The sequence below is a fragment of the Chinchilla lanigera genome, unplaced genomic scaffold (genome assembly GCF_000276665.1).
Source record: "Chinchilla lanigera isolate Chin_1 unplaced genomic scaffold, ChiLan1.0 scaffold00086, whole genome shotgun sequence".
Taxonomy (NCBI): domain Eukaryota; kingdom Metazoa; phylum Chordata; class Mammalia; order Rodentia; family Chinchillidae; genus Chinchilla; species Chinchilla lanigera.
Window position 1 is genome coordinate 15,298 of NW_004955487.1, and position 26,527 is coordinate 41,824.

At 41.7% G+C, this 26,527-nt stretch overlaps 1 pseudogene and 2 gene segments (V, D, J or C); all 3 read right to left on the reverse strand.

The window, feature by feature from the left end:
• Window positions 1-6,511: 6,511 nt before the first annotated feature.
• On the reverse strand, window positions 6,512-13,806 carry LOC102014677 (annotated as a pseudogene).
• Window positions 13,807-13,849: 43 nt separating this feature from the next.
• LOC102015018 lies at window positions 13,850-14,371 on the reverse strand. The segment is given in 2 exon segments: window positions 13,850-14,169; window positions 14,264-14,371. Coding segments are annotated over 2 exon segments (366 nt in total).
• A 6,798-nt stretch (window positions 14,372-21,169) lies between these two features.
• LOC102003452 lies at window positions 21,170-22,458 on the reverse strand. The segment is given in 2 exon segments: window positions 21,170-21,807; window positions 21,902-22,458. Coding segments are annotated over 2 exon segments (660 nt in total).
• Window positions 22,459-26,527: the final 4,069 nt, after the last annotated feature.

The following is a 26,527-nucleotide window of genomic DNA, read 5'->3' on the forward strand; positions in this document are numbered from 1 at the left end:
TGTGAGCCTCTGTGCTCAGTCCTGATCACTGAGTGAGAACTCCTGTGCATCCAGGGCTGGACTCCTCTCCAGAGCTGCAGGGTCAGGGCTGGGCTGGTTTTCTTAGCAGAGGGTGACCTTATTTGCAAGTGCTCCTGCTATATAGTCAGTTCTATTGTGGAAGCCTCAGGAAAGGAAGGGTTCAAAGCACATGAGTGTTTTGAGAGGTGTTTTGGAACATTCCTAATAATGCAGAATGCATAGATTCTTTCTATGTGTCTGTATAGTGATAAACTTAACCTTATTTGCTTTTCTTATTCTTACATGTATGCAATTAATGGATTTGGTAATTTAATCCATTTGCAGATGTGAACAGAGAGTGAGAAGCATAATAACCTACAAGATTCACTCGTATGCTATAAAATTATCCTGTATAATAGGTCCTACATTCCTTCCCACAGTAGTCAATTGCTGGCTGAGCCATTCCAAGACAGAGTGGCAATTCTCCTGACTCAGCTTCCTGAGTGCTAGGATTATGGCCATGTGCCACTAAGCCCAGCCCACTTGATTATTACTGTTTTCTTCTGCTGAGGTTACTACTTTTTGAATAAGTATATGGGGTATAAATATCTTTCACATGTATGGAGAAGTCCACTCACATACCTCTACACTAGATATCTTTGTTAACAAGTCCCTGACCATCCAGTGAAACTACTGACTATAACCCATTTACTAGTGTATAGTTACATGGCCATGTTTTCTTCCAGGCAAAATGTACTACAAAGTTCACTGTTCAAAGTTCTACCCCTGTGAAGATTTCCCTTCATCACTCTCCATCAGGGACACCCTGATGGGACTGTAATTCCACAGCTGTCTATTTCCGTGTGGTGCCTGCAAAATGTACAGAATCATATATAAATCAGGGCCTAGTCTTCTTTTCCTCTGCAGATGATCATATAGTACATGCCATAAGGCCATAGGTGCATGCTGTTAAACTAAAGCCTACATACTAGGGGTAGGAGTCCATGGGGATTTTGTTAGCTTTTTTATGTAGCTTGTTTGTGCCCTGTGGTGCTGCCCTGCCTTGCTCGTGTATACACCACTTCCATTTCATGATGAGCTGTTGCTGTGCAGGTCCAACTGTATGATTTAGTGGATCAGTAACATCCAGATCATAATGTAGTGTCACTTGGTCAAGAATGTAATTTCCACTAAGCCCAGAAGCAGTCTAAGTGCAGCCTTTCAAATGAAGAGCAGTTGTGTGCAGGTGATGGCAGAAACTTACTCCAAAATCCTAAAGGCCTCTGCGGTTAATTACCTATGGAGGCCTGCCAGAGACACCAAACAACATCCCTACCTGCAACTGACACACCAAATACCACTGGATCTGCTGCATCATATGGTCCCAGTGGCACAGCAGTCTACACAGCAGCCGGGAAGTGTTGCAGAGTCTGTTGTCCTTCTGGGCCCCACTCAGACTAGCATCTTTCTGATTCCTTTAATAAACATGCGATAGCAAGACATCTACATGAGGAAAGTATTGGTTCCAGAATCCAAATAAGCCCACTAGGCTTTATGAGTCTGGTCTTCAGAGAAGTCAGATGTGACAACTTATATTTCACCTTAGAAGGGATATCTATGCATGTCCCACTGGACTGGAAATTTCAATGACCTTGAATTTTATTTGGATTTATTTACAATAACCTTGAATTTTATTTGGATTTATTTCCCATCCTGTGGCTTGCACAGGCTTTACTACCAAGTCCAGAGTGGTTGCTAAATTCTGCTTACTTGGTCCACACAGCAAGATATCATCAATGTAATGAACTAGAGTGATACCTTGTGGTAGAGAAAGGTGATCAAGATCCTTGGGAATTAACCTGAGACACAGGGATAGAGAGTTAATATTACCCTAAGGCATAGCAGTGAAAGTCTTAGACTGCTGATCTTGCCATCTGAAAGCTAATTATTTCTCTTGTACCTTATGGTTGGTGTGGAAAAGAAGACATGTATGAAATCAGTAGCTATATACCAGGTCCTACGAGATGTGTTCATATGCTCAAAGAAACCGTATCTGGTCAGCAGATGAGATTAGAGTCTCACTACTTAATTGAGTTTATGGTAATTCACTGTTATTCTCCAAGACTCATCTATCTTTTGCACAGGACAAATAAGAGGTTTCAATAGAGGTGTGGTGGGAACCACTACCCCTGCATCTTTCAAAACTTGGATAGAGGCACTGCAATCCCTGTAATACCACCAGGAATGTGACACTGGTTTTGTTTACTATATTTCCAAAGGCAACTCTAATAGCTTGCATTTGTCCTTTGCAATCACAATAACCCTAATTATTTTACTGTCTGAAATACACTGTGCTGGATTAACTAATACTCAACTAGTAACCCCCAGCTGAACGGAGTCTGCGTGGTTCTGGGTGTGGAAGGCCCACCTGAGCATTGTTACCAACAGCTTAAAAAGGTGAAGCACAGGGGACAGTGCTGTGCTGCTGATTTTACTGCAGAAGTTTGTCACACTGGTTTCCCTGATATGAACTGAGCTGTTTCACATCGTCAGATGATCTCAGGTCCTTGCTGACACTGAAGATGGCTGTGGTTCTTTTTGGGGAAACTCTGGTCCTTAGTTTGAGCATTGCTTCTTGGCTCCAGTGCAGACCTCTCAGCCTGCTGGCACAAATCCTTTGTCTTACTGGCACAGACTTTCTAGCTTCCACCACTGACCTTGGGACCTGCCCAGTGCAGATCTTTGATCAGACCTGCATGAGACATTGTTCTGGGCTCATGTCCTCCAGTTTGACTTGTGGAAGGCATTACCATGTATTCTAGGTCTTCAGCTGTACTAGTGTAGGATCTTGCCATGCAATCCAGGCCCTTAGCTGGATTCTTTGGTTCTGTAGTGTGTGGACATATCTACACTCTTCTGCATTTGACTTTTTGAGTGAATATTTTAAAATAATCCTATAAATTATGTGTCCTATATTAAATTTAATCCCATATAAACCCTGACTACAGCACATACTATAACTTCAAGGCTCAACTGAAAAGGTCCTTGAAGTGAAACTGAGGGTGCTGAGTGGGAAAGAATCAGATCCTGTTAATTGAGATGGAAATATTTGTGAGTATCCTGATAAGGCTGAGGACCCCGAGCTCCTGAACTCTAGTGAGATTGTCTTGCCAGATGAAGAAATTTCCTAATGCATAGTGCCAGAGGTATTTCCACACACATCCCCTGTAATGTTGGCCTTTTCTCCCTTATCTGAGGAAGCTCATCCTGGGTTACCAAGCAGGATAATCCTGACACTCCTCAGGACCCACCCTCAACACCCACTTTGAACACAAGACCTGCAACCAGGTTCAGATCCCAGAAGGCTTGTGAAGGAGAGTTGCACGCTATGAGCCATGAGGAGGTCGACTATTCTACCAAAGAACTTCCTGAGTTTTCTAAGACTTATATGCATATTTTAGTATATGTGCTGTCGAAGCAAGCACAGACTTATATGCAGAGGCCTGATGAGCAAGTATGGAAATGGATTTTACAGGTGTGGGACAATGGTGGTAAAAACTTACACTGGATCAGGCTGAAATTGTTAATATGGGCCCCTTAAAGAGAGATTAAGAGGTGAGCAGGGAGGCAGATGCCTCTAAGCCTAGCACTTGGAAGTCTGAGGCAGAAGGATTGCTGTGAGTTTGAGGTCAGCTTGGGCTACAAACCATCTCTCCTGCTCACGCATGGTCATTTTGCAATCTGTCACCCCTGACTCTATAGGTGATCGCTGAAATCCTTTACACATCACATGAAATACTAATGTTGTTCCTCTAATGAACTCTTAACTGATATATCATGAATCAGGTCAGCAATCTGGGATACATAGCTCTCACTAGGCACAGGGGAAGACCCAACATCTTGTCTTCTACGTGATATTTCTACTTTCTCCAGAGATTCCAGGAGAAAGGAGCTCCAGACCAGTGCAGTGCAGCTGCAGCTTCATTTGTGTATCTCATGGGAATGATCTGCAGGTCACCCAGTTCTAGCATGGACTTTATATGTTTTGAGGAGGTGGCTTCCATGAGATCTGCTTCAAGTGGATCTGCTTGGTCTTGTCGCTCCTTCAGCTCTAGTCCACTGTCACCACACTGGTGTGCATGACTATGGAGATTCTGTGTTCACTTGATGAGATCTGTATGATCCTGTCCCCACAACCTTCACAAGAAATCCCCAGATGTTTTACTCATTTTCCCTTGACGTCCCCTCCTCTATGAGGAACAGTTTATTTCAGTAATTTATTTCTTCTATGGACTACTTTAACTCCTTATTGTCATACTTGAAGAATGGGAGTGTCCTAGTTACTTTTCTCTCATTGATGAGGCAAAACACCTGACGCCCAATATTAAGGAAGGAAAGGTTTATTTAGCTCACAGTTTGTGGAAGTTTCAGTCCATACTTGGCTGGCTCCAAGGCAGAGTGGCGTATGGCACAGGGCAACTATTCATAGTGGCAGAAAACAGCAAAAGCAGCAAAAGCAAAAAGGGAGGAGCAGGCAGAAAGAGCAAGCCTCTTTCCCTCCTTATATTCTATGCAAGCTCTCCGCACCAGGGTGGTTGTATTACTCACATCCATAATCTGAGCATTGGACCATGGATTAATCATAAACTCTAGAAGCCCGCACCCATGACTGCATGAGGCTTTGGTGGGACATCCAGAAACAAACCACAACAGGGAGATTGGTTATACTTAGGGAACTTCATTTCCAACATATTGGATAAGTATCTGGAAAAGTCTTTTTCTGAGTGTCTTTATAAAAGGTTCTGGGTCTATTGCTCAGTGATCAATTTTCCTTTCCTGCAGAGCTCTGAGGGATCTATTTGGATTTCATCTTCATATCCTAAGGACTTCTTGAATTTTCACATTGGCGTGTGATCCACAGGAACTCTGACTCTCACCCCATCCTCCAGCAATCCATTATTTCCCATACAGTACTTCCTTCTCTGTGGAATTCACACTCCTGTATTGAAAATCAACACTCACCCAGTGTTCTAGATCTGTCTATCTTAACCCTTACTTAGTGCTTGTTCAATCTGTAAATTAATTTCTTTCATGGGCCCATGAAATGATAATGAAGTTTTCCCCAAACTTTTGGAGATTCGAAAATATAGGGATTGAATTCTCATGTCTTTCCATGTTGGAACAAAATCCAGATGAAACTTCACTGGATATAATTCACCTCTTACTTGAGTCACAGTACCACTGTCACTATTTGAAAATGATATCTGGAATCAGTGACAGAGAAAAGAGAAACACACTGAATACAGACAAGTTTTAGAGATTGCAAGGGTCTGCAGGCAAATGGAATTCAGAAGGTCCAATAGTTTGGTTCCAACTACATCTCAGGTGATGGCACATTCTAGAAGGTATTCTCTCCATGGGCTGGAAATAAAAGGTGCACCTGGGACACCACTAGGAACAGGAGTCTCATTTCTGAAACTGGGGCACAGCAGTGATGATGATGATCCAGGTGAGGTACACAGCTGGGTGAGGAGGTAGAGGTGATTTAGCTTCCCAGCATGAAAGTCACCATGAGGCCCATAGCCATGTCTGAGGGATATGTGTGACATCCATGTGTGAAGACATCACCTCAGCTCTGCCTTCAAGAAGCCTGCATGTGTGGGGATTGTTTCAAATAACTTCCTTCTGTTCAGGGTCCACTTGCTTCACAGAACACCATAATAAACAAAATGATATTATTAAGAATAGAGGTATATTTGACTATTTTATAAAAATTAAGGAATAGATGTGTGACTAAGGAATATAGAATGAACTGACATAAAGAAAAATGTATAAAGGTAAAATTTGAGAATCTGTTCTGGAAAGAAAAATGAATATTATAAAAAAGAACAATTTAACCTAAAAAAGAATAATAATGGAACGAAAAAAAACCTAAAAACCGGCAGGGGGGTTCAAAAGGGAGGATAGAAGAATGGTAAGGGTTATTTTATAAATTCCTTATTTTTAAGTTACATGAGTAAAATTCTGGCAAGCTAACATGAAAGAAATCCAGGGACCAGCAAGGGCCCTGGATGGTGCTCTGCACCCAGGCCGGCAGACACTCTTCCTCCTCCTTGAGCGCAGGGCTCCACATGGGGCTGGGGCTGAGCCTGGAAACCAGGTCTCCTGAGGTGGCCAAGGAGAGGACAAAGCTGTGTGTTCTCAGGCCATATGGAGACAGTCAGGAATAATTTTATTTTCTAATCTGAAACATTTACTCTTGCAATAGGCAACCCTAACCCTCCACATGATGAGAAAATTAACAGTTTCATCTCTAGGTAATGATGATGTGAAAGGCAAAGGAAACTTAACTTCTCAAAATGTACAAGTTACTTTCAGGTTTATGGCCCTTTTCATAAAATTCTTATGAAAGAAAGAAAAAATATATATAATAAAAACTGTACTTGTATCTTGAATACTTCATAAGTCATCCGAAGCCTGTGTATTTCGGGTCTCTTCCAGTTATGTGATGTTAAGACAGAGAGGAAACCCCAGAGGTGAACAGGAAGTCCTCAGTCCCCAGTTTCCTGCTCTGCACCTGCTCTGAGGGCCTGCCCTGAGCTCGGGGGATCCACATCGCTCCCTGATGGTCATGTGCGCCCCTGCAGGGAGGTTTGTGTCTGGGCTCACATGAACATAACTTCACTGTGTAACTGGTACAGTAATACAGGGCCGTGTCCTCGGTTCTCAGGTTGTCCATTTGCAGATACAGCATGTTCTTGCTGTTGTCTCTGGAGATGGTGAATCGGTCCTTCACGGAGTCTGCGTAGTTTATATCACTACTACCACCACTGATGTATGAGAGCCACTCCAGCCCCTTCCCTGGAGACTGGCGGATCCAGTGCATGTACTAATCACTAAAGGTGAATCCAGAGGCTGTACAGGAGAGTCTCAGGGAGCCCTCAGGCTTCACCAAGCCTCCCCCGGACTCCACCAGCTGCACCTCTGCGCGGATTCCTGCAAACAGAGAGATCATGCTCAGGAAATTGTCACACATATCCATTGTCTATCCCACTCATACGTTCAGCATCTCTTGATTTTCATGAATTACCTTGTAAAACCGCAAGAAGGAAAACCCAGGTCTTTGTGAACCCCATGGTGAGCAGTCTGTGTTCAGGCCTGATCACCAAGTAAGAACACTTGGGCTTCCAGGGCTGGGCTCCTCCCCAGAGCTGCAGCGTTAGGGCTGGGCTGGTTTTTATCAGCAGCAGTAGGCCCTATTTGCATGTCCTCCTGCTATATAGACAGTTCTATTGCAGAAGCATCAGATATGCAAGAGCACAAAACACATGAGTGTGTTTTGGAATATTCCTAACGTGGTAGAGAATACGGTTTCTTCCTATGTGTCTATGTAGTGGCAAACACTGCACCTCATCGGTTTTCCTTATTTCTACATCTGTATTTAATTAATGAATTTGATCATTTCATCTGTTTTGCAAATATAAGCACAGAGCAAGAAGCATAGTACACCTATGAGATGTGAGCTCGTATGTTATAAAAACATCCTTTGTATTTGCTCCTACACTCTTTTGTACAGTACCCAACTGCTGACTGAGCAAAGCCAAGACGGACCTGTCATGGGTCATGATGTTTGCTAGATGTGTTCTTCTAGTGAGAGAACTTGTCAGGACTTTTCTGCATGCAAGTATTTTCATAAGCAGACAATCAGAACTTTTTCTTGTGTATATTCACGAGTCTGACAGCTCCTTTTCTCATCTGTCTCTGTATTAGTCTTTCCACGCTAAATTACTTATTTTATATGTATTTGATATTTTAATTTTCATGAAGAATGCCTGACATACACTTTGCCACAAATATCCAGCTTGTTAAATATTGACATAATCATTCCAATGGTCAAGATATGTAATAGAGCAGTACTCATAAATTCTCCTGTAGTTCTTCATAAAATCTCCTTCCTATATCTTCTATCCTATATTATCCTAAACTGAAAGAATTATTCCTGCAGGTGGCAATCCCCGCTGATGGTAAAAAATTTAGCATATTAATTTTTTATGACAGTATTGATCATGATACCCGAATATTCCAAAACATCTAAGTTCTTAAGATTCAAAGATTTCTTTCTAGTACATGCAATTTTTTATTGCCCTCACAGAAATTTTCATAAAGAAGATATGTATTTTATACATGCACAATCACTTAGAATGGAAGTTAGCATATTCCACGGACCTGCTCCAAGAGGGGGGAAGCTTCATCTGGCATCAGAATGATGTTCCTCTCTCTGTGTGTGTGTGTGTGTGTGTGTGTGTGTGTGTACGTGTGTGTGTGTGAGACCAACAACACTCAGCCATGACCTCAGCTGTCACTGTCCTCAGGTACAGGGAGAATTCCTTGTTGGATATGAACTAAATTGGAGCTGTGCTTCTGAAGGAAAAAGTTATATTCTGAAATTCCAGGAAAAATATCTTCTCATCCTATCATGTTTTTCCCTGATGTATGAGAACGTTGAAGAGAGTGACAACCTGAGGCCATGATGGACACCTAGGACATTGCTGTGGTGGGTGTAAGCTGCCAGAGCTTTTGCAAGCCAGTCCTGACTCCTGCAGCTCTCTGCACAGGCATCTAGGAAGGGGAACTTTACCATGGATTCACAATAGCACATCCCTTTCCTGGTGTCCCTTCAATGCAAAATGCTGGAAATGGTCACCTACTGCAGGACCCAATCATGTTTCTAGTCTGTTTGGATAAGCCTCAGAACTTGTACATTCTCTGATGGACTGTAAGAGCCTGGAGCTGTTCCTTAGATATGCAGGGTCCTACAAAAATCCAATGCTTTCTTTTGAGGTGTCTTAGATAAGGATGGCCTGTAGGCAGATGGCCACCTTCTATAATAAACATGGAAAGAACAAGGAGAACGTTGTTCCTGGATAGAGAGGATTTCCTCCATCTGGTCCAGCAGCCCTCTAGGGTATCTGCCATTAATTCTGTCAGATTCCTTCACCCAAACTGGAGATGGAGATGTAGCTTGTGCTGCTCCTGCTGTGAGAATCAATGAGTCTATCAATATTGTGATACAAAGGATGCATATTCTCAGAATAGTAGATAAATTTACGATTACAGTCATTGTTTCTTTCAGGCAGGTGGTGTACACCTGTGATTCCAACACTTGCAGGCTGAGGTAGGATCTTCACTATGAGTTCCAGATGAGCCTGGGCAACATAGTGAGTTCAAGGCCAGCTGGACTGCATAGCCAGACTGTGTCTCAAAAGCAAAAATCAAAAAACAAATGATAGAAAAGAGTGAAAAGTAGAATCCTTGTTCTGGCAACTGGTCACATGGCCATAGCTGGTGTTTATAATCACCTTCTTCTGCTACCCACTCTGTGTTCCCTGGCCTTCATCCATCACCTCAGCCAGTCATGGCTCTTCTCCTATTGAAATGATTAGAACTTCCTTTCTGAACTTTCTAGACCTTTTGTCATCCTGTTTGGATTGGGTTTTTATGATTTCTCATTGACCTTAATTAGCAAGGCATGGTAAGGAGATTCCCTAAGAAAACTCTGACACTCCAAGTATATTCTTTGTTTTCTACACTGTGGAAAAACATTCCAATTTCCCTGTGAGTGTCTGGATCAATTGCCCCTGCTCCACTACATCTCTCTTTCTTTCTTGTTTCCTCAGAGGTAGGAGAAGCCCAAAATGACCAAGGTGACACTTCAGCTTGCAGTTCTATGAAATCGTCATTGTTCTGCGTGGTACCAGCTTTTCGTCACTCTGGAACTAAGCTATCTAGTGCAGCACAGCATACATTTGTAGGAACAGGAAGCAGACATTTTCTTGTGGATGAGTAGGGATAAGGGTAAATGGTATTTTTCCAAGTTCCAATTCTTAATTCCTGGACCCATCAATTGTGGCTTTGGGAGAGAAATTACCATAGAGTGCACCCTAATTCCAAGCACGTAGTGACTTTTGAAAAACTTTGAATCAGTCCTGGTGATATTTTTGGTGTCCGTAACTACAACTTCAAAGGATCATTCCTATGCTGCATTTCTTAGAGCAGCAGAACTCTGCTCTTGAGAGCATTCTGTGTCTACCTTTGATAAATTCTTCTGCATGTCACCTAAAAAATAAAAGACCAGCTGGAATAGGCAGTCATGCCTCTTGCTGATAGGACCCCTACACTATAGGGTATCTTTTTAATTTTTTTCCTCCTTTTATGCTTGGTCTATCTTTGCTCTAGCTCATTTTCCCCCTACCCCTTTGGGTTTTGTGCCCACCTTTAAACAATCTGAAAATTTGCTAACATTAGTATAGCTTGAATAAATAAACAGGAACTCTATACCATTTGGAAAGCTACGAAGAATGCTTAGCTGTGTAGATAAATCTCATCCAATACTCCTTCAGGTGATTATGATGAAGAGGGGAAAAGAAACATTTCAGCACTACAGCACCTTAAAGCATTTGGGTATGAGTGGCACAAGAGCACGTGGGCCCCCAGAAGGCACCCATGAACAGTGTTGCGATGCCTCATGTGTACTAAAAGGAGAAGGCCAGCTCAACCAGACAGCAAGAATCCTACAGAAAGCTGAAGATCTTTGTTAGCAATCATTTTTACAAGTCCATGGTGGGATGGAGGAATACCTACAGACAGATCTGGCAAACATTCATTCATATTCAGGTAGCCTACATGCTGTTGCTTCAGGGTCGTACAAAGCAGGCTTTGCAGATTCACATTCATATAGTAAAACTCAAACCCACAGGTATGGGATTTACTAGCTTTAATTGCAAATAACAGGGTTACCATTAATAAAGCCTGCACTGTCTCTGACTTCAAGAAGAAGGTGAAATTAACCAATACAGAAGAAGTTGAGTTTATGCTTTCCAAAAAAGAAACAACTGCTACCTATCGAATTACACAAAGTTTTCCTTGATATTTACCAAAATAGGCAGAGCAATGCCACAAACTATCTGCTGGTTTACACTTGCAAAGTCCTGAGCATCTGCTGTCTGGGTTAATCCAAGCTGCCCAGATCTGCTGGTAAAAGTGCTCACAAAAGTTGTGGAGCTGTTTCAAGAATTTTGAGATCAGCATCTAGAAAATGCAGCTGAAATTAAGCTAACCATTCTACAGTTGAAAATTTCACAAGGCAACATTTCAAAAGCATGTCTAATATTCATGAACTGCAACGCTGTCTCCATGGACACTTTATCCATGAATTTTTGGGGGCAATGACAGGCTTCGCTAAAAGAAATGGTTGACTGCTGTCCACAGGAGAAGTCATGCTATCCACATGATGTTGATATTGATGATGAGGAGGAGGATGATGAAGATGAATTGGTTTTCTGAGACAAGATCTTGCTATGCAGTTCAGGCTGTCCTTGAAATCACTTTTTATCCCAGGTTGGCTTCAAATTTCAGGCAATGCTCATGCCTCTGCCTCCTTAGTGCTGTGATGATAGGCATGTGCAGTCATACCTAGCCCACCTGCTTATTAAAGTCCTGTTCTGCTGAGGTCGCTTCTTATAGCTTTTGCATATATGGAAACACTCACATCCCGCTACATGGATATCTTTGCAAACAACATTCCGTTCAAGTCTCTGACAATTCAGTACAACCACTGGCTGGAGCTTATGAGTCACTCCATAGTCACATATCTGGCCACATTTTCTTCCAGGCAAAATGTACTCCTAAGTGCACTGTACAAAGTTCTACCCATTTGTGTGTGGTGCCTGCAAAATGTACAGAATCATCTGTAAACCAGGCCTTAGTCTCTTCTTCCTCTGCAGCTGATCATATAGTACATTCCATGAAGCCATAGGTGCATGCTGCTAAACTAAAGGCTATATAGTAGGATGACATGGGCATTTTGGCAGCTTCTGCTGGGGCTTGCTTGTGCCCTGTGATGCTGCCCTGCCTTGTGTATACACCACTTCCATTTCATGATCTATTGCTGTGCACGTACAACTGTATGGTTTAGTAGATCAGTAACACGTGGTTGTAATGGGCATCTTAGGTCACATTGTAGGGTAGGGTCTCTTGTTCAAGCATTCAATATCCACTAAAGCCAATAGCAGGGCAGGAGCAGCCTTTCAAATGGAGAATAGTTATTCATAGGGGACAGTAGAAAGTTGTTCCAAAAGTCTAAAGGCCTCTGCTCCTAATTACTTATTGAAGTCAGCCAGAGACAACAAACAACATCTTTATGTGCCACTGGCATGCCAAATCCCATTGGATCTGCTGGGCCATATGGTCCAAGTGGCACAGAAGGCTTCACAGCAACCTGGGCCTGTTGTAGAGCCTGTTGTCCTTCTGGACTCTAGTCAAACTAGCACCTTTCTGGTGCTTTCTCTTGTCTTTCCACGTTGGAACAAAACCCAGATACAACTTGATTGGATGTATTTGACTTCTTACTTGAGTCACGGTTCCATTGTCACTGTTTCAAAATGATATTGGGACTCAGAGACAAAGAACAGAGAAACACATGAAAGTCAAATTTTAGAGATTGCAAGGTTTTTCAGGAAAATGGAATTCAGAAGGTCCAATAGTGTGGATCCAGCTACATCTCAGGTGATAGCGTGTTCTGTAAGATGTTCTCACCATGGGCTGGAAACAACAGGTACACCTGGGACACCACTGAAAACAGGAGGTCTCATTCCTGAAACCGGGGCACTGCAGCGGCGATGACGGGCCAGGTGAGGAACAGAGCTGGGTGAGGAGGAGGAGGTGATTTAGTTTCCCAGGATGACAGTGACCATGAGGCCCATAGCCACGTCTGAGGGATATGTGTGACATCCATGTGTGAAGACATCACCTCAGCTCTGCCTTCAAGAAGCCTGCATTTATAAGCTTTGAGTGTTTCAAATAATTTCCTTCTGTTCAGGGTACAGTTGTTTCCCAGAACACCATAATGGTAAGAATGATGTTATTAAGAATAGAAATATAGCAGACTATTTTATAAAAATTTAGGAAAAGATATGTGAGTAAGAAATACAGAATGAACTGACTTAAAATAAAAATGTATAAAAAGAAAATTTGAGAATCTGTTCAGGATAAAAATGAATACTATGAAACAGGAGCATTCTTTCTTAAATATTATTATTATTGTAGTGATATATGGCTTGAAATCTGCATGGGTGTTTCAGAGGGGGTGACAGAAGAAGAATGGTGAAGTTCATATTAACAATTCCTATTTTTAAGATACATAAATAAAATTATGGCAAGCTAACCTGAACAGAAAGAGCTCAGCAAGGTCCCTGGATGCTGTTCCATGTCCTGTGGGCTGACCCTCTTCCTCCTCCCTGAGCTCAGGGCTCTACATATTGCTAGGCTGAGCCTGGGCACCAGGTCTCCTGAGGTGGCCAGGGAGAGGATGGGGCTGTGTGTTCTCAGACCATGTGGAGAAGGACAGGAATAATTTAGTTTCATAATCTGAAACATTTGCTCCTGTAATAGACAATCGCTTCTCATGATGAGAACACTAACAAATTTCATCTTTAGATATCGAAGATTTGACAGTCAATGGAAACTTAATTTCTCAAAATATACAAATTACTTTTGGGTTTGTTACCCTTTTAATAAAATTCATATGAAAGAAACAAAGAAAAACAATATTTAACAAAACTATAATTGTATCTTGAATATTTCATAAGTCATCTGAAGCCTGTGTATATGGTGGTCTCCTCCAGTTATGTGATATTAAGACAAACAGGAAATCCCAGAGGCCAACAGGAGGCTCTCAGTCCCCAGCTTCCTGCTCTGCACCTGCTCTGAGCCCTGCTCGGTGGAGACCCATCGCCCCCTGCTGGTCATAAGCGCCCCTGCAGGAAGGTTTGTGTCTGGGCTCACAAGAGCATTATTTCACTGTGTCTGCAGAGCAGTAATACAGGGCCGTGTCCTCGGTTCTCAGGCTGTCCATTTGCAGATACAACGTGTTCTTGCCGTTGTCTCTGGAGATGGTGAATCGGTCCTTCACGGAATCTGCGTAGTTTATATCACTACTATCACCACTGATGTATGAGAGCCACTCCAGCCCCTTCCCTGGAGACTGGCGGATCCAGTGCATGTAGTAATCACTAAAGGTGAATCCAGACGCTGCACAGGAGAGTCTCAGGGAGCCCCCAGGCTTCACCAAGCCTCCCCCGGACTCCACCAGCTGCACCTCTGCGTGGACACCTGAAAACAGAGAGATCATGCTCAGGAAACTGTCACACATATCCACTGTTTATCCCACTCATACGTTCAGCATCTCTTGCTTTTCATGAATTACCTTGAAAAACAGCAAGAAGGAAAACACAGCTCTTTGTGAACCCCATGGTGAGCAGTCTGTGCTCAGGCCTGTCACCAAGTCAGAACACTTGGGCTTCCAGGGCTGGGCTCCTCCCCAGAACTGCAGCATCAAGGCTGGGATGGTTTTTATCAGCAGCAGTAGGCCCTATTTGCATGTCCTCCTGCTATATAGACAGTTCTATTGTGGAAGCTTCAGATATCCAAGGGCCTAGAACACATGAGCGTGTTGTGGGAGAAGACTTTTAACATTACTAAAATGGCAGAAAATACAGTTTCTTCCTATGTGTCTATGTAGTGATAATCACTAAGCCTCATTGGTATTCCTTATTTCTACATCTGCATATAATTAGTACATTTGATCATTTCATATGTTTTGCAGATGTGAACATAGAGCAAGAAGCATAATAGACATATGAGATGTGAGCTGATATGTTCTAAAAAACATCCTTTGTATTTGCTTCTACAATCCTTTTCACAGTGCTCAACTGCTGGCTGAGAAATGCCGAGTTAGAGTGGTCATGCTTCATGACATTCACCAGACATCTTCTTCTAATGAGAGAACAGGACAGAATTTTTGTGCATATTAATATTTTCATAAACAGACAACCAGTATATTTCAAGTGTATATTCAAGAGTCTGACCCCTTCTTTTCTTGTCTGTATCTGTACCAATCTTTCCATGTTAAATTACTTATTTTATATTTTAATTTTCATTAATATTACCTGAAATACATTTTGAAACAAATATACAACTTGTTAAATATTGACATGATCATCCCCATGGTCAAGATATGTAATGCAGTAGTACTCATAAATTCTCCTGTAGTACTGCATAAAATGTCCTTCCTGTATGTTTTATTCTCTGTTAGGCTAAAATGAAAGAGTTATTCCTGCATGTAACAATCAGTGCTGATGGTGAAAAATTTAGCATATTAGTTTTTGATAACAGCAACAATCATAATACGTGGATATTCCAAAGCATCTGTGTTCTTAAGATTCAAACTTTTCTTTCTTGTATATGTAAGTTTTTACTGCCCTCAGACAGAAATTTTCATGAAAAAATAAAGATATGTATTTGTACATATGCAAAATCACTGAGAAAGAAGGTTACATATACCATGGACCCACTCCAAGAGGTGGGAAGCTTCATCTGGTCATGGAAGCTTCATCTGGACAGGGAATGCTGTCCCTGTGTGTGTGTGTCACCAAAAATACACAGCCATGACCTCAGCAGTCACTGTCATCAGCTACAAGGAGAACTGGTTATTGGATATCCATTCAAGTGGAGCTGTGCTTCTGGAAGGAAAAGTTAAATTCTGAAATTTTAGGAAAAATATCTTCTCAGCCTATCGTGCTTTTCCCTTACATATGAGGAAGTTGAAGACAGTGAGAACCTGAGGCCATGATGGAAACTCAGATAGTGCGAATGGTCAGTAGCTGCCAGTGCTTTTGCAAGCCAGTCATGATTCCTGCAGCTCTCTGGACAGGCATGTAGGAAAGACGTCATCACCATGAAATCACAGTAGCCAATCCCTTTCCTGGTGGTCCTTCCATGCTAACTGCCAGAAGTGGTCACCTCCTGTAAGTGCCAATCACATTTCTTATCCATTTAGATGAGCCCCAGAACTTGTACATTCTTTGCTGGATTATAAGAGCCCAGAGCTCTTGCCCAGACATGCAGGGTCCCACAAATATCCAATATCTTCTCTTGAGCTCTCTAGCATGAAGGTGGTTTGGAGAAGAAAGACCACCCTCTGAAGAGAAGGGAAAGAAGAGAAATTTTGTATGTATGTATATACAGGATAGTTAACATGGTTGTTCTACTATCTTCTATTTCTTTGCTGAAAGAAACTGTCAATGAGTCCTTGGTTGATCAGTATTGCATGTCTCTACCTGTTTTCATGCGAAGCCACTTTGAAGCTATCAATATGTAATACAACAAGCATTGCTAATTTCCTACCACTTTGTTTGTAACTCTGTATTGTCTGTACTGTTCTTTTGCTATTTTGTAAAATGTTGTCTGTCTGTTAATGTTTTCCTCCTTTTATTTTTAAAATAAAAAAATTGGAAAAAAAAAAAGACCACCTTCTGTAAACATGGAAAAAACAAATAGGACTTTGCTCCTGCATAGAGATGGTTTCTTCCAGGTGGTCCAGTAACCCTCAAGGGTATCTGCTATTGATTCTGTCAGATTCCCTCACCCCAGCTGGAGATGGAGAAGAAGTAGTTGGCACCGCTCCTGCTGTGAGAACCAATAATGATTCTATCAACATTAAGATACAAAGAACGTATATTAGCAGAATAGTAGAGAAAAATTACAATTACAATCCTTGTTTCCCTCTGGAGAGCTGGTGCATGCCTGTAATTCCAGCACTCTGGAGGCTGAGGTAGGAACTACACTGGGAGTTCCAGAGAAGCCTGGGCAACATCGTGAGCTCAAGGCTAGCTGGACTACATAGCAAGATCTTGTCTCAAAAACAAAAATAAAAAATAAAAAAGAAACAAAAAAAAAAAAGAAAAAAAGAATCCTTGTTCTGGTAATTGATCACACAACCATAGCTGGTGTTTATAATTGTCTTCTTCTACTACCCACTCTATGTTTCCCTGGCTTTCAGCCATCACCTCAGCCAGTCATGGCTCTTCTCCTGCTGAACTGATTGTGACATCCTCCTAGCTTTCTCAACCATTTGTCATCCTGCTTGGATTGGGTTTTATAATTTTTCATTGACCTTATAACAAGGCACAGTAAAGAGATGCCCTAAGGAGACTTTGGCACTCCAAGTGTATTTCTTTTCTACACTGTGGAATAATAGTCCAATTTCCATTTGATAGCCTGGATCAACTGCCCTTGCTGTACTATATCTCCTTTTTTTGCTTGTTTCCTCAGGGGCATGAGAAGTCCAAAATGACCAAAGTGAACACTCACCTTCTAATTCTATGAAATCATCATTGTTCTGCATGGTACAAGCCTTTCAACACTCTGGAACTAAGATACCTAGGTCAGCTGAGCATACATTTGCAGGAAGCAGAAATTTTCCTTGTAGATAACTAGAGATAATAGTAATTGGTATTTTTCCCAGTTCCAACACTGAATTCCTGGACCCTTGAATTGTAGCTTTGGGAGATAAATTACCATATAGTGCAAGCATTTAGTGACTTGAAGAATTTTGAATCAGCCCTGGAGGTATTTTTGTATAACTGGCCCTGTAAGTACATCTTCAAAGGGTCATTCTGATGCCGCATTTCTTTGATCAGCTGCACCCTGTTCTTGAATGAGTCCTCTATCTACCTCTAATAAATTCTTCATGTCACCTAAAAAATAAAGGAACAGCTGGAACAGGCAGTCATGCCTCTTGCTGATAGGCCCCTTCACTGTGGGGTATATTTTAAATTTTTTTCTTCCTTTCATATGTGGCCCATTGTTACTCTGAGCTTATTTTCCCCCATAATCTTTGAGTTTTTTTCTCACCTTTAATAAATCTGAAAATTTGCTAATATTCAAAAAAGGAATAGCTTGAGTAAATAAACAGGAACTCTATACCATTTGGAACATTATGATGAATGCTTAGCTGTATAGATACATCTCATCCAATACTCCTCAGGTGATTATGATGAGGAGAGGAAAACAAACATTTCAGCACATACTGCACCTCAAAGCATGTGGGGATGAGTGACTCAAGAGCACTTGGGCCCGTGAGAAGGCACCTATGAACAGTGCTGCAATGCCACATGTGCACTAATAGGAGAAGGCCAGACAACCAGGCAGCAGAACTCCTACAGAAAGCTGAAGATCTTTGTCAGCAGTTATTTTCACAAGTCCCTGGCACGATGGAAGAAGAACCACAGGAAGAACTGGCCATCATTCATGGCCAGGTGGCCTACTTTATGTAGCTTCAGGGTCATAAAAAGCAGGCTTTGCAGATTCACAATCAGATAATAAAACTCAAGCCAACAGATGTGCAATTACTAGCTTTAATTGCAAATAACATGCTTGCCATTAGTAAAGCCCAAACTGTCTCTGACTCCAAGAAGAAGGTGAAATTAACCAACACGGAAGAAGTAGAGTTTATGCTTTCCAAGAAACAACTGCCACTTACAGAATTTCACAGAGCTTTCCTTGATATGTGCCCAAATAGGCAGAGCAATGCCACAAAATTTCAGCTGGTGGACAGTTCCAAAGTCCTGAGCATCTCCTGCCTGTGTAATTCCAAGCTCCCTGGCTCTGTCAGTAAAATTGCTCAAAAAAAAGCAATAAAACTGCTTGAAGAATGCTCAGGTCAGCATCCAGGAAATACAGCTGAAATTAAGCTGACAATCCAACAGTGAAAAATTCCCAAAGGAATATTTCCAGAGCATGTTTAATATTTATGAACTCCAACACTCTCACTGTGGCCACTTTATCCATGAGTCTTTTGGGCAATGACAGGCTTTGCTAAAAGAAATGGTTGACTGCTGTCCACAGAAGTCATGCTATCCACATGATGTTGATGATGATGATTATAATGACAATAATTTTTTTTTTTTTTTGGTTTTTCTCCGGTACTGGGAACTGAACTTACGACCTTGCACTTGCCAGGCAGGCACTTTTGCCGCTGAGCTAAATCCCCAGCCCCAATAATTTGTTTTTTTGAGACAAGGTCTCACTATGTAGTTCAGGCTGTCCTTGAACTCATTTCTCACACAGGCTGGCCTCAGACTTCAGGCAATGCTCAGGTTTCACCCTCCCGAGTGCTGTGATAATAGGTGTGTGCCTACAAGCTCAGCCCACTTGACTATTAAAGTCCCGTTGTGCTGAGGTCACTTCTTGGTGAGTGTGTACATGGGATGCAAATATCTTTATAGCTTTTGCATATATGGAAATATTCACATTCCACTATACCAGATATCTTTGCAAAAATGTTTCTTTCAGGTCCCTGACAATTCAGTAAAACCATAGGCTAGAGTCCATGAATCATTAGGGAGTCACATATCTGGTCATGTTTTCTTCTAGGGAAAATGTACTACTAAGTGCACTGTCCAAAGTTCTGGCCATTTGTGTGTGGTGCCTGAAAAATGTGCAGAATCATCTGTAAACTAGATCTTAGCATTCTCTTCCTCTGCAACTGATCATTTAGTATATTCCATGAGGCCATAGGTGCATGCTGCTAAACTTCAGGCTATATAGGTGCATGCTGCTAAACTTCAGGTTATATAGAGGGGTAGGATGACATGGGCATTTTGGCAGCTTCTTCAGGATCTTGCTTGCACCCTATGGTGCTGTCCTACCTTGTGTATACACCACTTCCATTTCATGAGAATCTGTTGCTGTGCACGTACAACTGTATGATTTAGTAGATCAGTAACATCAGTGATTATAATGGGCATCTTAGGTCACATGTATGGTGGTGTCGCTTGTTCAGGCATTCACTATCCACAGAGCCCAATAGCAGGCCACGAACAGCCTTTCAAATGGAGACTAGTTGTTTATAGGGGATGGCAGAACCTTGCTCCAAAATCCTAAAGGCTTCTGCTCTTACTTACCTATAGAGGCCTGCCAGAGACACCAAACAGCATCCCTATCTGCCACTGGTACACCAAATACCACTGGATCTGCTGGGTTTTATGGTCCCAGCAGCACTGCCATCTACGCAGTAGGTTGTGTAGATCCTGTTGTCCTTCTGGGCCTCACTCAAACTAGCACATTTCTCGTACTTTCTCTTGTCTTTCCATGTTGGAACAACATCCAGACACAACTTCATTGGACGTATTTGACCTCTTACTTGAGTCACGGTTCCATTGCCACTCTTTGAAAATGTTACCTGACTCAGGGACAGAGAAGAAAGAAACACACAAAGCTGAAGACAAGTTTTAGAGATTGCAAGGCTCTGCAGGCAAATGGAATTCAGAAGGTCCAATAGTGTGGATCCAGCTACATCTCAGGTGATGGCATGTTCTGTAAGGTGTTGTCACCCTGTGCTGGAAACAACAGGTGTACCTGGGACACCAGTGGAAACAGGAGGTCTCATTCCTGAAACCGGGGCACAGCAGTGATGATGATGGGCCAGGTGAGGCGCAGTGCTGTGTGACATGGTGGAGGTGACTTAGCTTCCCAGAATGACAGTGACCATGAGGCCCACAGTCACATCTGAGGGGTATGTGTGACATCCATATATGAGGACATCACCTCAGCTCTGCCTTTAAGAAGCCTGCATGTATGAGGATTATGTGTTTCAAATAACTTTCTTCTATTCAGGGTACAAGTGCTTCACAGAACAGCATAATAAGAATAATATTATTAAGAATAGAGGTACATCAGATTATTTCATAAAAATTTAAGACTAGGTATGTGGCTAAGGAATATAGAATGAACTGACATAAAGTAAAAATGTATAAAGGTAAAATTTGAGAATCTGTTTTGGAAAGAAAAATGAGTATTATGAAGCAGGAACATTTTATCTTAGCTATTATTATTATTGTACTCATTCATAGCTTGAAATCTCCATGTGTGCTTCAGAGGAGGTGTTAGAAGAAGAATGGTAAGGTTTGTTTGATATATTCCTTATTATGAAGTTACATGAATAAAATTCCAGCAAGCTAACAGGGAAGAAGTACCCAGCAAGGTCCCTGGACACTGCTCCAAGTCCAGTCCGGCTGACCCTCTTCCTCCTCCTTGAGCGCAGGGCTCCACATGGGGCTGAGCCTGGGCACCAGGTCTCCTGAGGTGGCCAAGGAGAGGACAGAGCAGTGTGTTCTCAGACCATGTGCAGAAGGACAGGAATAATTTCATTTCCTTTTCAGAAACAATTACTCCTGCAGTAGACAATTACTCCTCATGATAAGAAAAATAACAATTTCATCTTTCGATAATGAAGATTTGCCATTCAAAGGAAAGTTAACTTCTCAAAATGTACAAGTTACCTTGAGATTTATTGCCCTTTTAATAAAATTCATATGAAAGAAACAAAGAAAAAATATATATAACGAAAACTGTACTTGTATCTTGAATACTTCATAAGTCATCTGAAGCCTGTGTACTTCAGGTCTCTTCCGATTATGTGATGCTAAGATATAAAGGAAACCCCAGAGGCGAACAGGAAGACCTCAGTCCCGAGCTTCTTGCTCTGCACCTGCTTTGGGGTCCTGCCCTGTGCTTGGTGGATCCCCATCGCCCCCTGCTGTTCCTGAGGGCCCCTGCAGTGAGATTTGTCTCTGGCCTCACATGAACATACCCTCACTGTGTGTCTGGTACAGTAATACAGGGCCGTGTCCTCGGTTCTCAGGTTGTCCATTTGCAGATACAGCGTGTTCTTGCCGTTGTCTCTGGAGATGGTGAATCGACCCTTCATGGAGTCTGGGTAGTACGTGGTACCACCGTCGTTACTACTGTATGAGATCCACTCCAGCCCCTTCCCTGGAGACTGGCTGATCCACTGCATGTAGTAACTACTGAAAGTGAATCCAGAGGCTGCACAGGAGAGTCTCAGGGAGCCCCCAGGCTTCACCAAGCCTCCCCGGGACTCCAGCAGGTGCACCTCTGCGTGGACACCTGCAAACAGAAAGATCATACTCAGGAAACTGTCACACATATTAACTGTTTCTCTCACTCATACACTCAGCATCTCTTGTTTTTCATGAGTTACCTTTTAAAACAGCAAGAAGGAAAACCCAGGTCTTTGTAAATTCCATGGTGAGCAGTCTGTGTTCAGGCCTGATCACCAAATAAGAACACTTGGGCTTCCAGGGCTGGCTCCTCCCCAGAGCTGCAGCGTTAGGGCTGGGCTGGTTTTTATCAGCAGCAGTAGGCCCTATGTGCATGTCCTCCTGCTATATAGACAGTTCTCTTGTGGAAGCTTCATATGTGCAAGGGCCTAGAACACATGAGCGTGTTTTGGGAGATGTTTTTCTAAATACAGTAGAAAATAGTTTCTTCCTATGTGTGTATGTACTGATCAACACTCAACCTCATCAGTTTTCCTTACTTCTATATCTGTGTATAATTAGTGGATTTGATCATTTCATGTTTTGCAAATGTAAACACAGAGCAAGATCAGAGTAGACTTATGAGATGTGAGCTCATATGTTCTAAAAACATCCTTTGTATTCGCTCCTACAATCCTTTCCGCAGTACTCAACTGTAGCCTGAAAAATGGCAAGACAGAGAGGTCATACTTCACAACATTTGCCAGTGCCTTCTTCTAGTGAGAGAACATGACAGAATTTTTGTGCATACTAATATCTTCACAAATAGACAACCAATATTTTTCTAGTGTACATTTAAGAGTCTCACAGTTCCTTTTCTTATCTGTCTATGTATTAATCTTTCCATACTAAAGTTCTTATTTTATATGTACTGTATATTTTAATTTTCATGAAGAAAACTGAGATACATTTCAACACAAATATACAACTTGTTAAATATTGACATAATCATCCCTATGGTCAAGATATGCAATGGAGCAGTACTTATAAATTCTCCTGTAGTTTTTCATCAAATCTCCTTCCTATATTTTCTATTCTATATTATACTAAGATGAAGGAGTTATCCTGCATGTGACAATTCCTGTTCATAGTGAAAATTTTAGCATATTATTTTTATATTACAGTGACAATTATAATAGGTGAATATTCTAAAGCATCTATGTTCTTAAGATTCAAATTTTTGTTTTTTGTATATGTAAGTTTTTACTGTCCTCACACGGAAATTTTCATAAAAAATAATGATATGTATCTATACATATGCACAATCACTGAGAAAGAAAGTTAGCATATTCCATGGACCTGCTCCCAGAGGTGGGAAGCTTCATCTGGCCTCAGAATGATGTCCCTGTGTGTGTGTGTGTGTGTGTGTGTGTGTGTGTCACCAACAATAGAGCCATGACCTCAGCGGTCAGTTTTCACCTTGTTATTGGATATCAACCCAAATAGAGCTGTGCTTCTGGGGGAAAAAGTTATATTCTGAAATTCCAGGAAAAATATCTTCTCATCCTATTGTGTTCTTCCCTGATGTATGAGAAAGTTGAAGACAGTGAGAACCTGAGGCCGTGATGAATGATTCAGACAGTGCAAGTGGTCAGTATAAGCTGCCAGAGCTTTTGCAAGCCAGTCCTGACCCCTGCAGCTCTCTGGACAGGCATGCAAGAAGGAGGTCATCATCATGAAATCACAACAGCCTATCCCTTTCCGGGTGTCCCTTCAACTCTAACCACTGGAAGTGGTCACCTCCTCCAGGAGCCCATCATGTTTCTTATCCATTTGGATGAGCTTTGGAACTTGTACGTTCTCTGCTGGATTGTAAGAGCCCAGAGCTCCTGCCTAGACATACAGGTCCTGCAAAAATCCAGTGCCTTCTGTTGAGCTGTCTAAGATAAGGAAGGGAGGTTTGGAGGAGAAAGACCACCTTCTATAAACATGGCAAGAACAAAGAGGATTTTGCTCCTAAGGGCAGGCTCTTTCCTCCCTGTGGTCCAGTGGCTCTGGAGAGTATCTTCCCTTGACATAGTCAGATTCCTCACCCAAGCTGGAGATGGAGAAGAAGTAGTTGGCGCTGCTCCTGCTGTGAGATCCAATAATGATTCTATCGACATTATGACACAAAGAATGTATATTATCGGAATAGTAGATATAAATTACAATTACAGTCTTTTCCCCTGCCAGGCAGGGTGGTGCACACCTGTCATTCCAGCTCTCTGAGTCCTGAGGTAGGGAATCACTGTGAGTCCCAGAGCAGTCTGGCCAACATAATGAGGTCAAGGCGAGCTGAACTGCATAGCAAGACCCTATCACAAAAGCAAAATGCAAAAAACAACAAAAAAAAAACAGTGAAAATAATCCTTGTTCTTGTAAGTGGTCACACAACCATAGCTAGTGTTTATAATTACATTTTTCTACGACCCACTCTGTGTTACCCTGGCCTTCAGCAACCACCTCAGCCACTCATGGCTCTTTTCCTGCTGGATTGACTATATCTTCATTTCTGAACTTCTAGAACGTTGTCATCCTGTTTGGATTTGGTTTTTATAATTTCTCATTGACCTTAATAGTAGATCACACAAGGAGTTGCCCTAAGGGACCTTCTGAACTCTAAGTATATTCTTTCTTTTCTACACTGTGAAGTAACTGTCCAATTTCCCTTTGATAGTCTGGATCAATCACTATCACTCTCTTTTAAGTTTATTTCCCCAGAGGCATAAGGAAATCATTTTGAAGCATTTTGAGCCAGCCCTACAAGTTGTTTTTATATAACTGGTGCTGTAACTGCATCTTCAAAAGCCATTCCTATGCCTCATTTCTTTGAGCACCCGCATTCTGCTTTTGAGTATGTCCTATATCTACCTCTAATAAAATTTTCTCATGTCTCTCTCTAAAAAAAAGAACAGATGAATAGGCTGACATGCCTCTTCACAACAGCCACTCTACATTCTAGGGTTCAGTTTTTATTTTGATTTTTCCTTCCTTTTTACTTGGCCCAAACTTGCTAAGAGCCCTTTCTTTCCCTCTATGTCTCTGGGTTTTTTCCCACCTTTAAAAATTCTGAAACATTGTCACCATTAAAAAAGGAAAAGTTTGAATAAAAAGCAGGAATTCTATATCACTTGGAATGCTATGAAGAATGCTCAGCTGTGTATATAAATCTCATCTGAAACTCCCAAAATTATAATGAGAAGAGGTAAAGAAATCTTTTAGCACTTATTGAACCTCAAAGTAATTGGGGCAAAGTGATTCCAGAGAACTTGGGTCTCCCAGAAGTGCCACTATGCACCAATGAGACAAAAATTCTACAGAAAGGTGAAGATCTTTGTTGGCAATCACTTTCAGAAGATCTGATGGGATGGAGGAAGACTCAGAGGAAGAACTAGCTATCATTCATGGTCAGATGGCCTACGTTCTATAGCTTCAGGGTCACAGAGAGGAGGCTTTGCAGATTCACAATCAGATAATAAAACTTAAGCCAAACGATGTGGGATTATGAGCTATAATTACAAATAGTATAATTACCATTAGTAAGGACTAAACTGTGTTTAACTCTAAGAAGGTGAAATTAACCAACACCGAGGAAGCAGAGTTTAACCTTTCCAAGAAACAACTGCCAGCTATATTATTCCACAAAGCTTCCCTTGCTATATACACAAATGAGGCCAAATAATATCACAAAATATCTGCTGCTTTACAGTTCCAAAATCCTGAGCATCTCCTGCCTGTATTAACCCAAGCTACTTAACTCTGCTGGTAAACCCACTCACAAAATCAATAGAGCTGCTCCAGGAATTTTCAGAATAGCATCCAGAAAATGCAGCTGAAATTACACTACCATGGCAGAGATGAAAATTTCTCAAGTTACTATTTTCCAAACATGTCTAATAGTCATGAATTCACATCCCTGCCACATGGACTCTTTGTTCATAAATGTATTGAGCAATGATGAGGTGGCTGAAAGAAATAGTTGACTGCTGTCCACAGAACTAGTCATCCTACACACATGATGACGACGATGATGATGATGGTGATTTGGTTTTTTTTAGCAAGGTATGGCTATTCAGTTCATGCTGTCCTTGAACTCACTATATACACCAGTATGACTTTCAACTTGAAGCAATCCTCCTGACTCTGCCTCCTGAGTGCTAGGATTATAAATGTGTGCCACAATGCCCAGCTTATGTAATTACTAAAATCCTCTTGTGCTGAGGTCACTTCCTGGTGAGTGTTTACACGGGATGCAAATATCTTTATATTATTTGTTTCCCCATTTGTAGAGATCTACCCACATATCTCTATATCAGATATCTTTGTCAACAATGTTCCTTCAAAATCTCTGACCATTCAGTTAAATCATTGGCTACAGCCCATGAATCAGCATATAGTCTCACATATGGCCATATTTTCTTCCAGGAAAATATACTACCAAGTGTATTACCCAAAGGTCTGCCCATTGTGAAGATTTCCCTTCATCACTTTCCATCAGGGACATCCTGAAATGGGGTTATAATTCTGCAGCTGACTATTTGTGTGTGATGCCTGTAAAATATACAGAACTATCTGTAAACTAGGCTCTAATCTCCTCTTCCTCTTCAGCTGAGCACCTATTACATTTCTTGAGGCCATAAGTGCATGCTGTTAAGCCAGAGTTTAGAGTAGGGGAAGGAGCCCAGTGGCATTTTGGAAGCTTCTTCATGGAGCTTGCGTTTGCCCTGTGGGTCTGCCCTGCCTTGATCGTGTATATACCACTTCTCTTTCATGATGATTTGTTGCTGTGCATGTCTAACTGTATG